This window comes from Chlamydotis macqueenii, chromosome 2 (genome assembly GCF_036417535.1).
Source record: "Chlamydotis macqueenii isolate bChlMac1 chromosome 2, bChlMac1.mat, whole genome shotgun sequence".
Taxonomy (NCBI): Eukaryota; Metazoa; Chordata; class Aves; order Otidiformes; family Otididae; genus Chlamydotis; species Chlamydotis macqueenii.
Genome location: NC_141557.1, coordinates 31,051,442 through 31,066,141, shown reverse-complemented (window position 1 = coordinate 31,066,141; position 14,700 = coordinate 31,051,442). Strand labels below are relative to the sequence as shown.

Here is a 14,700-nt window from a genome sequence, read left to right as displayed (position 1 = left end):
TTCTGTTTATGTTGACTTATTGTAATATGCAAAATCATTTGTGGCACAGAGCACTCTCACTGGTAACTTTTTGCAATGTAAATCAGTAATTAGGGTATGAAAGATGGCTTGCTGGCTGTAAGATGATTTGTTACTACTTAATGCAAGATAATACTATGCAAAGTAAACTAAATATTCTTGTTAATTTTAGAGACAAAAATAATTGCTTTTCTGATTCATTAATTTTTGTAGCAAATATTCTGTGTAGTTTTTGCCATCTAGAAAGAAAGTTCTGGTAGCTCATCTTATCATCTTATGTTGAATTAATGCCAAAATTTAAAGCTTTAAATATAGTTTGAAGTATTTATCAAAATATTGAAAACTAGTTGCAAACAAGTGAACCCTCAGCAAGTTCGCCAATGACACCAAGCTGTGTGATGCAGTAGACCCGCTGGAAGGGAGGGATGCCATCCAGAGGGACCTTGACAGACTGGAGAGGTGGGCCCGTGCCAACCTCATGAAGTTCAACCAGGCCAAGTGCAAGGTCCGGCACCTGGGTCGTGGCAATCCCAAGCACAGATACAGGCTGGGCGGAGAACGGATTGCGAGCAGCCCTGAGGAGAAGGACTTGGGAGTGCTGGTGGATGAGAAGCTCAACATAAGCCAACAATGCGCACTTGCAGCCCAGAAAGCCAACCACATCCTGGGCTGCATCAAGAGGAGCATGGCCAGTAGGTTGAGGAAGGTGATTCTGCACCTCTGCTCTGCTCTGGTGAGACCCCACCTGGAGTACTGTGTCCAGTTCTGGAGCCCCCAACATAAGAAGAACATGGACCAGTTGGAGAAGGTCCAGAGGAGGGCCACGAAGATGATCAGAGGACTGGACCGCCTCTCCTATGAGGACAGGCTGAGACAGTTGGGGCTGTTCAGCCTGAAGAAGAGGAGGCTCCGGGGAGACCTTATACCAGTCTTGTAATACCTAAAGGGCTCCCTATAGGAAAGATGGGGATCAGATAGGGTCAGTTGCGATAGGACGAGAGGTAATGGTTTTAAAATAGAGGGAGATAGATTTAGATTAGATACTAGGAAAATTTTTTTTACACTGAGGGTGGTAGAACACTGGAACAGGTTGCCCAGAGAGGTGGTTGATGCCCCATCCCTGGAAACATTCAAGCCCAGATTGGATGGGGCTCTGAGCAACCTGATCTGGTTGGAGATGTCCCTGCTTCTTGCAGGGGGGTTGGACTAGATGACCTTTGAAGGTCCCTTCCAACCCAAACCATTCTGTGATTCTGTTGGTAGCATACCGGCCATGATTTGGAGTGTTTAAGTTACTTAGACAGAATTTTACATGTTCTAGAATCCATTGTAATTGTGTACAATGTACAACTATTGCTGACATCTGAAAAGATTAAATGTGTTCTAAGAAACTCTAGAAGCACTACACAAGCGTGTGCTGCTCCTCAGGCGGGGGATGCTATGTGTGGTCTGGATCAGGTATAGATCTTTGGTATAGATCTTTGGTATAGATCTTTGGTATAGATCTTTGGTATAGATCTTTGGTATAGATCTTTGGTATAGATCTTTGGTATAGATCTTTGGTATAGATCTTTGGTATAGATCTTTGGTATAGATCTTTGGTATAGATCTTTGGTATAGATCTTTGGTATAGATCTTTGGTATAGATCTTTGGTATAGATCTTTGGTATAGATCTTTGGTATAGATCTTTGGTATAGATCTTTGGTATAGATCTTTGGTATAGATCTTTGGTATAGATCTTTGGTATAGATCTTTGGTATAGATCTTTGGTATAGATCTTTGGTATAGATCTTTGGTATAGATCTTTGGTATAGATCTTTGGTATAGATCTTTGGTATAGATCTTTGGTATAGATCTTTGGTATAGATCTTTGGTATAGATCTTTGGTATAGATCTTTGGTATAGATCTTTGGTATAGATCTTTGGTATAGATCTTTGGTATAGATCTTTGGTATAGATCTTTGGTATAGATCTTTGGTATAGATCTTTGGTATAGATCTTTGGTATAGATCTTTGGTATAGATCTTTGGTATAGATCTTTGGTATAGATCTTTGGTATAGATCTTTGGTATAGATCTTTGGTATAGATCTTTGGTATAGATCTTTGGTATAGATCTTTGGTATAGATCTTTGGTATAGATCTTTGGTATAGATCTTTGGTATAGATCTTTGGTATAGATCTTTGGTATAGATCTTTGGTATAGATCTTTGGTATAGATCTTTGGTATAGATCTTTGGTATAGATCTTTGGTATAGATCTTTGGTATAGATCTTTGGTATAGATCTTTGGTATAGATCTTTGGTATAGATCTTTGGTATAGATCTTTGGTATAGATCTTTGGTATAGATCTTTGGTATAGATCTTTGGTATAGATCTTTGGTATAGATCTTTGGTATAGATCTTTGGTATAGATCTTTGGTAGCATCATGCAGACTTTATACAAACTTTAAAGTACTTTAGAAAAAATCTATCAAGAAGAAAACAAAACCTTAATAAATGAGAAAATGTTTTTAGACATGACCAGTTACTGCACTGTGACAAAAATTAGCTGAATATGTTGGCTAAGGTAATAAGACCTTATTTGACTAACAGTATGATAAAATGTATTTTATTGAATAGACACTGCTGTTATATTTATGGAAAACACAAACTTCCTTGACTATTATTGAATTTCTCACAAGGAAGGCACAGATAAGGAATGCACTAGAAGAAATGCTATGTAATTTTTATGTATTGGTTTAATCCTGCTAACTTTTGTAATTTTATTGTTTTTTGTATTAAAAATAGTTCCTGATTTATGGCCGTAATCAATTATACAAGAGCAACATAAATGACATTAAGGCTTATTTTCAATCTGCTTTTTAAAAAACCAGATTTTAAGGAAATGTTCACATGAATTAGTTGTGTTGTTTTTTGCAGTACCGCTCTTTGCTTTTTCTTAGTGCGTATGTACATTCTTGATGTTGCTTCTTTGCTACTTTCAGTAGGTTCTTCAACTTTTTTTCAGTGCTATGTGTTGAAAATTTGCAGCCTGTGATATGCTTAGTTCTGCTTTCCTCTTCCACCTCATATGTACATTTTCAGTTGCGTATTCCTATTGTCCTGTCTGTGGGGGGAGTCTTTTTTATTTTTTTTGAGAAATCTTACCTTTTCCACAGAATAACATTTAGAATTTAGAATGTTGTCAATTAAATGAAAAAGATGTTTACTGACATTCTAGAGGTAAATGCTTTAAATATAAAAGAACAGAAATTATATAAAGTAAAAAAGAACACATGCACTCAAGTTTTGAGCAACAGTGTCTGTTATCGGTAATCTTCTTCAGTTTGCTATAGCTAATACGAGCTTTGACATGTCTTGATGGACATATACTATCCCCAGTTACTCAGATAGTATGTTCTGATAAAGGTGACCTCGTTAGAAGAAATGTTTTCCTTTTCTTAAAGTGTCATAAATATACATTACATTTGTTTAAGGCATCCTGTGTCTTTGAAGTCAGTTCAATATACAGCATAGTGTCAGCTCATTAACATTGGATCAAAGTGTATATTAAATTTCTGATTAAACATCCCCTCTTTTGTAGCTAGGAATAAACACAATTATAACTTCTTCCTTCCTGGTGTTGGTTTAAAATTAACATGTGCCCAGTTTTGGTGAGTTCGACTGTTGCTCTTACCCAGCTGGGTAAACAGACTTTAAGGAAATTAGGTGAAGTTTAGCATACAAGCTTTTTTTCTTAGTGTTCAAAACTCCTTACATCTGTTCTAATTAACCTTCTTTTTGTCTGGCTGCTGATTAGGTTTAATATCTATGTTACAGCAGGCTTGTTGAACATTTCAACCAGTGCTGTCCTTGGGCAATTAAAAGCTGCCAGCAGAAATATGTCAGGATAGCTGGAATTGGACTGGTTGGTGATGCTGCCTACATATAAGAAACTTTAGTTTGTATCTCACTAATGAGAATCAAAGATGGTGTGCCCGTAATGACTATGAATTCTGATTATTTTTTTCCCCAACAAAATTTAAAATAAGGTAATTTAAGACTTATTCTTGTTGTCTTAAAAAAGGAAAATACCTAGCAGAAAGAAGCTAACCTTTTTTTTTTCTTCAGCCTTAATCTCTAATAGATGCACAGCCCAGGTTGTGAATTACGGTTGTTTGTTGGTAGAAGAAATAGGTAGAAGGAATTCTGTCCGCACCACAGCGCTGCCACACAAATTATGTCTATGCTACATGGAAGAGTCTGGATGTGAGTGTGGATGATGATATGCCCTGGACTCAAATTTATGTTTCTACATAATAATGAGTACCTCTACCTTTATTGTGGTCTGCTGTTCTTTACTGAGTCATCCTGGTTGTCCTCTAGTCATAGAATCATAGAATCATAGAGTGGTTAGGGTTGGAAGGGACCTTCAAAGGTCATCTAGTCCAACCCCCCTGCAAGGAGCAGGGACATCCCTGACTAGATCAGGTTGCTCAGAGCCTCATCCAGCCTGGCCTTGAATGTTTCCAGGGATGGGGCCTCCACCACCTTTCTGGGCAACCTGTTCCAGTGTTCTATAACTCGCATCGTAAAAAATTTTTTCCTAATTTCTAATCTAAATCTACCCCCCTCTATTTTAAAACCATTACCTCTCGTCCTATCGCAACAGGCCCTACTAAACAGCCTCTCCCCATCTTCTTGTAGGCCCCCTTGAGGTACTGGAAGACCGCTATCAGGTCTCCCCGGAGCCTCCTCTTCTCCAGGCTGAACAGCCCCAACTCTCTCAGCCTTCCTCATAAGAGAGGTGCTCCAGCCCTTTTATTATCTTTGTGGCCCTCCTCTGGACCCTCTCCAGCTGGTCCATGTCCTTCTTGTGTTGGAGGCTCTGGTCCTTTGAGAAGTGTGCAGCTGAGGTATTGGTTTGGGAGGTGTTCTGGACGTGACATTAACAGGAGTTACGGGGGCACATAGTGACAAGTTTGAGTTGAACCCATGCAGCCAGACTGCTGCCTTGCCTTGCTGTACAACAAGTAGGTGGGTTCTGGGTGCAGATTGAGGTTATGGAGTCTGTAGACTATGTGCAGGTTTGAATCAGTTTAGTTTGCAAGTTTGACTAGTTTGAGCTTTAACATGTGTTCACACCTAAGTTTAGAAAACTGCACATGTAGCCAAATTGTAGTTATTAGCTGCACTGTAGCTTATAGTTTGTGTCGTTACTGTGTCTATGCCCCAATCTTTTCCATTCAAATAGAGTTGTTTTGCCAGGATTTCTGTAGGTTGGAGGAGGAAGTAAGTCTTCCATCTGTCTCTGCAGCAGAATCATAAAACTTTTCACAGATTACAACTTTTGGCTATAGAGAAGATGAAATGTAGCTCTAGACAACAGCTGTATACAAAATGCAAGAAAGAAAAGAAAAAAAAAAAGAAACTTAAGAAAAAAAAGATGTGATATTTGAATGCAATACCTTGAATGTGTGTGGGAATAAATTCTCTAATTGCTTTATTTTACAAAAATAGTTATATGACTCTATTTTATTAGATATTCTCCCCTTCAGGTTTACAGTATAAAAGATTGAAAAGAACATCCTCTTAGACATGTAAAAAATGTCTTAAATCTTATATTTGAGTTTTTGAATTTTTCTTTGAAGATTGTTTGATAAATTTGAAATAAGAAATCTTTCAGTAGATACAATTTTTCTAACTTAAATGGTAATTACTGTGTGTGGCTGAAAGATGTTGATTACTACAGATACGATTAGCTTCAGTGCAGATGTCTGAATAGAAATGCATGTTTCTACCTGTTTCATGCATCACAGATACTGTGTATATTTCTGTATTTTTTCATACTGTAGATGGCTGTGAATGCCCTTCATAGCAAGCAGTTTGATCTGTGTAAAAGAATACTTTCCCTGTAGTAACATGTGGAAACAGTTTGATGGAATAAAATGAGAAGAAATTAATAATACTTACTCTGAGCTTCTTCCACTGGTTCATAGCCAGACCTAATTTAGACTGAAATCCTTAGGAGACAGTAGTGTTTGGTAACATATAAATAATCTTTTACCTAATAAAAAAACATTCCAGGACATATTTGTAAACTGTTAGATACCTAGCTTGTCAAAATTAACATCAGTTATTATTATGTAGTTAAGCAGTGTCCTAAATGCAATCCTTGTCTTCATGGAAGAGTAAGATAAAATTGTTTGTCAATTTACCAAATTCACCTCTACAAAATCGAGTTTAATGGAGTTCCAAGGTGGATGTGTTTGTCCTACTAAGTGTGACTAGCCCCACAGTCTCCAGCATGCAGTTTCAAAGAAGTCAGCTGCTTTGAAGTGATGAAAATATATTTTTAATATACTTTTATTTCCAGTGTATATATGCAAGACAAGTTTATTTTTTCTAAGGCAGGGTGACTAAATATTTGTGAGTCTTGGTTCAGTACTATTTTTCTTGTCAGAGTTGAAAACAATTCTGATTAAAGAAATAAATTAATAAATATCAATGCTGAGAAAACTTAAAAACATGACAATAGAGATGCTCTTCTGAAGATAACTCATAAGCTATGTGTTTGACATCAGACATATTCCTAAGTCATTTTAAAACATTGAATCTAATGCAGTTAGGATGATTGAAGTGTGAAATGTACATTTACTTACTGCTACTAGACAACTGAGAAGATAGAAAGCATTGGGAAAATGAATTTTAGGGGAAATGAAGGCTATGGATGGAGAAGAAAAGTATTGTTGGTGTAATTAAAAAGTAGTAGGGAGTCATGCTGGAGGGATGGAAGAGTCTGCTCATTTAGGACCAGACTGTAAAGTTTTAGGCTGTCATTCCCACTCACTTGAAGTTCAGGGTTGCAAACTGGCTGTGTAAGTGAACTTTGTGGGTCTGCATTCGTACTGGGGATAGGGACGTGCCAAAGACATAGCATACTTTTTTTAGTATGCCAGCCTGCAGGATCTGTCATTGTCTGAGCTTGTTGCCACACTGTTGTAAAACAAAAGGAATTGTAGTTGTGGTATTTTTTGTAAGGGTTTTGTGCCACTGCAATTCTTTTTTCCTCTTCCTAGTCCATATTGTTCAACTTGTTGAGCTTTGCAGCTGTTCAGCATTGTTCAACTTTGGCTACCAGAAATGACCACATCAGTGATGTGGATGTGTTGGTTTTTATGCCCTTTTGGAGCTTCTGGCTCTTTGATAACTTGTTCTTACATGGGGGAAAATATGTGTGCATTTCCTGGACACGCCAAGGTCACCAGAACTAGTGCTTAACTGTCTTTGAAGTGGAGTGGCTTGAAGACTGTGAAGTGGAGATTTAAAGAAATTCAGTTTAACTATTCATTAGCTATCCACTTCACATTCAGGAAAGGTGTATGATACATCTTGTGTATGATTTTGAGAACAAATCTACTTGAGATCTGGGTCAAAAGGATTAGAAATTGGAAGATGAATACTCTTGGCAGAGAAATGTTAGTATTAGACCCAGGCACTTGCTTTAGACTTGTAGGATTTGTATTTTGTGGTAGGCTAATTCAAGCTGTAAAAAAGATCAGTAAAACTATACTGACATTAACAAGTACTTATAACTTTAAATGAGAACAGAATTTGTTTTATTCATTTTTTAAATTCATGTCTGAACCTCTTGCCTGAGAGCTGGGCCAGATACCTGTACATTCCTGACATAAATAGCAAGTCAAAGCTTCTCAAATTAGAACAAATAAAATTCCAATACCTGAGACTGAGTATATACTCTCTTTAGTGATATGGAAATAATTCTTTGTTATTAATTTATAACCAGAAAAAAATGGACATTCTTGCAAAGAATGAAATATTTGGTGGTGTAACTGAATAGACATAGACTAGCTGGATGATTGTGATATTCACTTACAGCCCACAGTCACTGGGGACAAAAGCCCCTTTAGATATAGGAGTACCTTGTTGGATTATTGGCCCTATTCCACCCTGATGTTAAAGTTTCTGAACTAAAAGATGTCATCTGTAGCCGTGTCTTAAGTACCTGAATTCCCCGTTCAGCTCATTGCAAGACTGCTAGGAGTGGAATTCAGAAAAGGCTTTGTGCTGCACTAACCATAAGGAAATACACACAATGGGACGTACAGCTTAAACTGCCCCTCTTTGGCCTGTATATAAGAACAAAATTCACAGCTCAGTTCTTCCACTTTTACATGCCAAATCATCTGTTTACACTGTGAATGAAGATACCCATGAGCCAGTTTTGGAAGCAGAAGCATGTGCAGTGAGGTCTGTGTAAGCTAGCTTGGGTTTGGCAGCTGTGTTGGCGTATGCCAGCTAGAGAATGTCACCAGCAGATGCAAAGTTTCCTGTGTTAGGGACTCTGCTCTGTTGTCCCATATGAAAACAATGCAGGGCATACACAGGCCAATATTTTCCTTTGCTTGATCACAGTTTCACCCAGTCTGAAAGTGGCCTTAGGAGCTAATGTAGTTCTTGTGTCACTGAGGTGGTAAGCTCAGCCCTGTGTTGGGTCACATCTTGTTGAGGGAGCCTGTGCGTATGTGCTGAGACAGTAAGGTCCTGCAGAAGGGTGAGCTGGTACTGAGTAAAGCAACCAATCAGTTTCTGTATCTTACCTCAAGGTTTTAAGGATTCAGCTCAGTGCTGCACCTTAGCAAGTGTGCTCTGGCTCATGGATTCGTGGCTTTTGGACCCTGACTCCTCGTCAAATGAAGATTTTCTGTGCATTAGAAACTTTTGAACTTTAGTAAGTACTAGAGCTCTACATTCCGCTTTTAGAGCATAGAGCAGTCATGGACTGAGTTGTCCTTTTTAGGAGTAAAAGCTGGGTTTTTTTTTATCACGTGTCTGCTATTCATCCTATTACTGCATACATAGTTAGAATTTCTCTCCCTTGCATGATCAAAGTCAGCCATAAATCTTACTTTTTGTGTTAAACTTCATGTTTTCAGTCAGTGTTGGGTGTAGTTTGAGTGGAGTTGCTGCAGAAGACATCTTACTGTGCCCAGCTTGTGATTTCTCATTGAAACGGAGGGAAGGCAGGTGAGAGACTGTCTGCCACACTGGGTACTGTAAAGCAAGACTATTTGTTTAAAAAATGCCATTTGTTAAAATTCAGATGCCATGAAGCCATCAATTACTTGAGAAGTTAATTATAGGTTTTAAAAAATGACGTGTGGATTTATTAGAAATTAGATCTTCCTGAATCTTCTGAAAGAGTTCGGCCTCAGCAGAGCAGGAGATGTGGTTCAGTATTGTCACAAAGATACAGATACAGACATTCATGAGATTTTATTGTGCAATAAACCAGATGTCAAGAAAACAATGTGTTTCAGAGCTCTTTTAAGAATATAATTTTGAGTATTTCAATTTTATTTAGAATTGCAGTTTGGTTTTTTGTTCCTCAGAGTGCGTGTTTCACTTGTGAGATTTGGTTATGCAAGCCACATTGTATTCTCTTGGCCTGTTTTTTGCTTAAAATGTAACATGACATGGTTGTTAAAAACTGTAATAAAATATTGGATCAGCCAAAGAAATCCTCTTTTGCTAACTGATTTTCTGGCATGGTAACTATTTGCAGAAAAAAAAATTAAATAGACCTAACTAATTACAGAAAAGCTGTGGCTAGCATGCTGCTCTGTCTTTTTTCCCATGACCTTGTAATTTTATAATTTTTGTGTGTGTGTATGTGTGACCAATTAAAATATGATGGCAGAGCAAAATAACATAGTCCAAATGCCCAGCAGCTGGGATACAGAGGTAATAATGCACGTCTGGAATCATAGGAAATAGAGAGGGGACATTAGTCTCTTTATTTCTGCTTATGCACAGCTTTTCCTCAAAGTACATCTGTTAAATTTACTCCTCATTTAACACATTGACCTATTACTGAAATTATAGTGATATCTAGTTTTATCAGTTTGTCCTTTCTATGACAGAAGTAAAATTGATCCTGCCTAGGATAGAGAGATGGACTAGGTGACCTCTCAAGATCCTTTACAGACAGTTCTGTGATTTCATAGTTCTTGCTGATCTTTCTGTACTATATTTTGTCTTTGGGTGATAGTGTTTTGCTCCATGTACTGTTTTACAAGATGTCTCTTCCCGTGTATTAGAAAGAAAAAGTGTTATTTGGATTTTGAGAAAGTGGTTCAGATATTTCTCTGTCATATGAATCTTTTGAATTTTTTCTCTCTCTTCTCCCTGCCCTGGTAGCTCATGCATATCCAAGCTCTTTGGGGATGAGAAATTGGTTCACATCTCTGTCCTCATTCTGTTAAAGAATGAACTAAGTAGCTGTATTTTAGAGCTCATAAAGTGCTCAACACGCTGACTGCATTCCTGTTTGTTTTATTGTTCAATAGTGTGAAAGAGGGAGGGAAGATAACTAGTTCTTTCTCTTCTGAGAGGAAAAAGACTTTGCGCTCACTTTTGGTGTCTCTGCCACTGTATGCTTATCTGAGGTCAGAAATCTTGTAAGAATGGACAGGACTCATATGTATGAGGGCAGGATTTGCCAACAGAAGATAAATGAAATCAACAATAACAACAGCACTCTTATTTTATGTAATGAGAGACCTATTTTTTAGGTCAAACCTCACTAGACCTGACAAGATCTAGTGAGACACTGTGACTGCAGTGAAAAGTGTCAGAATTCACCATTGGGAATAGTATTCTAGGTATACTGATTTAAGATGTTGGATAATTCCAAATGTTCTGGAACAGCATCAGTTATTCTGTTTTAATATTCTTAAAAATAGATAATAAACAGTACAGTGGAAGGACGCTATTTTTGGTGGTTAGCATTGTTAGGGAGCGTACTTTTGCCCTGTGACTTGATAAGCAATGTTCTGCCGTTGCATCCTTTTCTTCATTATTGTATGGACAACTCTTATCCCAATTGCCTTTAGCATAACATAAAGTTCATATGAGCATTCAGTACGTGACTGATGAAGTGTGGGTAGCTTTCTGGTATCAAAATAATTAAAAGTGGCTAGGAGAGTTCTGTTTCAGAGATGTCATAGATTTTAATATGACATATTGATGAAAAGATCAAAGATATATGTTTAATTGGTTTCAAATCTAAGCAAAACCAAAGCAGAAATATAAGCATTTAAATATTTGTTCTGGGGCACAGTGCTGCTGGATATTGAATACTTTCTGATGTACATGCTGTGTTCCCAGTGATTTCACTGGTAAGTATGGTTACTCGGTATTTCACAGGGTGAATTCAACACAGAGGAACAAGCTCAGTTTTCTAAAACTTCTTGTTGCTTATTTCTGAGCAGCTTAGACAGATTGAAATCTGTAAAAGCAATAGTGTTGTGGATAGTCAAGACCTCTCTGGTGTGTCTCCTGCTGTTTCATCTCTGAATAGGCCTAGAACTGTCCTCACAGAAACCACCTAATATATATGTAGATGAAAGTCTGAAAAACAAACGTCTCAGATCTGTACGTGTATTTGTCATAGATATTTATGAAGAACTTACTTAAGATTTTTTTTTTCGTAAGTTGGCCTTCAGTGTGTACTTATACAGTCTTCTGTTGCTATATTCACATTAAAAGTCTCATGCAGACTACGTAGTATGACTTATGTATTATGAGATATGTAGAAGATAAATAAGTAAAAAATGTATTTTAAAGCTTTTACCTTTTTTTGACTGCAGCCCTCTGATATACATTCATTTTAATAACATTTAGGCCACTCTTTGTGTTTTGTTCCACAGGCAGCAGGAGCAATTCGTCCTCTAGTTTCTACTGTTATTGCCTCTGGGGCAGATGGCTGCTTAGACCACTCATTGGAACGTGCCAGGTACAGAGCGAGTGAAATGCCTCAGGCTTTCTTATTTGATGTAATCTATGAAGCATACCAACAGGTAAGACTTTGAGACAATCTAAGACTTTTTTCCATTTACTTTATTATTTAAAAAAACCAACAACTTTATTTATCTTCTTTCAAAAATGGAGATTCAGCATCTATTTCAGATCACATCAAACTGTATGCATCTTACTTCTCTGTAGTCTTCTGATGAAAATGCTTTATCATTCTAATCTATTCAAGTTTTTTGATTATCAAACTGCCAAATGCAAGAGGGGATGAGGAGTCTAAACTACTGGAAAGGCAGGTAGATTTGCTTTAATTTTTATTGCACATTAAATAGATTACTTAAATGAGTGGGTTAATGTGTTTAAAGTTAGGGATGTGTTAAGTATGTATTGCTGACTAATAGTATCAAAGAGTTTTGGATGCACAGTGTAATGATTACATGATATAATAGTATGATGGGATACAAGCTCTTCTAAAATACTGGGATAACATTAGCTTGATACATCTAGGTAAACAAGTGTTTAATTTGTTTCGTATTACGGGGGCATTGTACATTCTTTCGTTAGTGGCTGAAAAGAATATTTAGAATCATAGAATAGTTACAGTTGGAAGGGACCTTCAAAGGTCATCTAGTCCAACCCCACTGCAAGGAGCAAGGACATCTCCAACCAGATCAGGTTGCTCAGAGCCCTGTCCAACCTGACCTTGAATGTTTCCAGGGATGGGGCATCAACCACCTCTCTGGGCAACCTGTTCCAGTGTTTCACCACAAAAAATTTTTTCCTTATATCCAGTCTGAATCTACCTCCTTCTATTTTTAAAACCATTACCCTTTGTCCTATTTGTATAGTCTCTGTAGTAATTCTCCATTTTTTTCCCTAATACATTGCTTTAACATAATCTTTCTTTAAGAAACTAAAAATTGTGGATAGTGTATTAAATCCTGACTCTTTTGCCTTTATCCCTCTTGAAGACTGCTTTCATTTGTCCCACGCTGCGTTCACAGTTTACTGGAAACACTCCAGGCTTTCATCTCGGCATTCTACTTCCTTTTCATTCATCACCTTGTGGAAATTGCCTGTCCTCCAGGTATCTTCCAGACTGACTGGAAGCAGAGCATTTGTTCATTTGTCACTTGGAAGGAATTATTTTTCACTTCAGTAATGCTGACAGTGGTGCTTCCCAGCAGTCTTTAATTTCTAGAGTAAACAAGCCCAAATTACTGATACCCACCTTCAGAGAGTACATAGCTTAGAAGTCACCAACAACAGAACAAAAGCATGGACAGTCAATGAAGAAGAAATTGCTTAATTGTTCAGTAATTGTTTTACTTAGAAATGTTGGCACAAATTCCGTGTAAAACCCTTTGTGCTTGATACTTGGAGCTATTCTTAGATGCTGAAGATGAAGGACTGTCCAAGATGAAGAGCTACTCAAGTGATGGGACTAGCTCAGACTTTTTCACTTCTGATGGGAAGCAAGGCGATGTTCTTGGTGTATATGATAACACAGAATTGATACTTCTAAGTGAGATTCTCACTTGAATGTAGTGGGCTGGTGATAAAGGCAGCATATATGTGCATAGAACACATCTCAAGAGAAGACAACAGCTACTGTTGATTATACTGTTTATTTCTTATTAATGTGTATCTCCTTTGGCAAATTGCATGTTTATATGTTGTTTCTCAAAAAACCCAAACCAAAATAAACCCCTGTTTTTTTCCCACGGTGCTTGCTCTTAGTTTGCAGATACAGTAGAGCTGGCAAATACATAAAAAGCTTTTGCCCTAAATACCTTGCTCGAAAGGCAACTGTATTTGCAGTCCCTATGCTCATCTGAATAGTGTTCTCTTCTCACATATGCATTCCATCAGTCATCTTTTTTGTATTCCTGCTCTTTCAAGAACAAGCCACCAAAGTTGTTAGCGAGCAACCAAGGCTATGGTTCCTTGTCCTCAGTTCCCTTTGCATTGGCTAAGTTCTGGTCATTTAAATGCTATGTGCCTTGGAGCTCTGGGAAGGATGACACTTTGCTAAACCTCTCAACTCATATTGTTTGCAAATTATTTATGTTTCAATAGTGCCTAGCTGTCCAAGTCAAGGATTAAGACCCTATTGTTCTAGGAACTGTACAAACAAATAAAAAAACATAGATAATCATTGTCCTGAAAAACTTAGGCGAGCTACTGTAGGACAGATTTTTGTAGGAATGGATTTAGCTTATGATGCTTCCTGAATATCATCATACCCATCATTAGGTCCCACAATAGCCTGGTAAAGTAGGTAAATATCATTGTATGGATGAACAAAAAAAGATAAAATTATTTTGTTGCTCATGTTGCAAGTCATTCACAAAGCTGGGAATGGAGTTCATTTTGGCTGACTCTGCATGGGATCATGATCTCACTCCTGTGTATTTTATGCAGTTGTGACCTTTATGCAATAACAGTGTGGGGAAAAAAATCCAGTCAAATACGCATTCCTTAGAAAGATACTGTCTGTTTGAATTATTGTTTCAAATAACATAGACTTTTCAGTTACATTATGGGTAATGTGTCGTAGTTTAGCCCAGTTCGAGACCAAGCTATGCAGTCTCTCTCTCACTTCCCCCACCCTCTGAGGGAATGGAGGGAGAGATAATATAACAAAAAGTCTTGAGGTTTGAGATAAGGACAGGGAGAGGTCATTCAAGTTACCATTATGGGCAAAACAGACTTGACTTTGGGAAAAATATTTATTTATTGTCATTAATAAAACCAAAGCAGGATGATGAAAGAACAAAACCAACTTCCCCCCACCCCTTCCTCTTCCTAGGCTTAACTTCATTTCAATTATCTCTACGTCCTTCCCCACCCCCTGCAACCCCAC

General features: G+C 37.6%; 1 protein-coding gene across 1 annotated transcript in view; it reads left to right on the top strand.

The window, feature by feature from the left end:
- The window catches only part of CRPPA (CDP-L-ribitol pyrophosphorylase A), a 125,392-nt gene that overhangs the window by 13,422 nt on the left and 97,270 nt on the right, over positions 1 to 14,700 (top strand). The window contains exon 3 of the mRNA XM_086742529.1: positions 11,732 to 11,881. Coding sequence (XP_086598655.1) covers positions 11,732 to 11,881 — 150 coding nt within the window. The remainder of the gene's footprint in view (positions 1 to 11,731; positions 11,882 to 14,700) is intronic.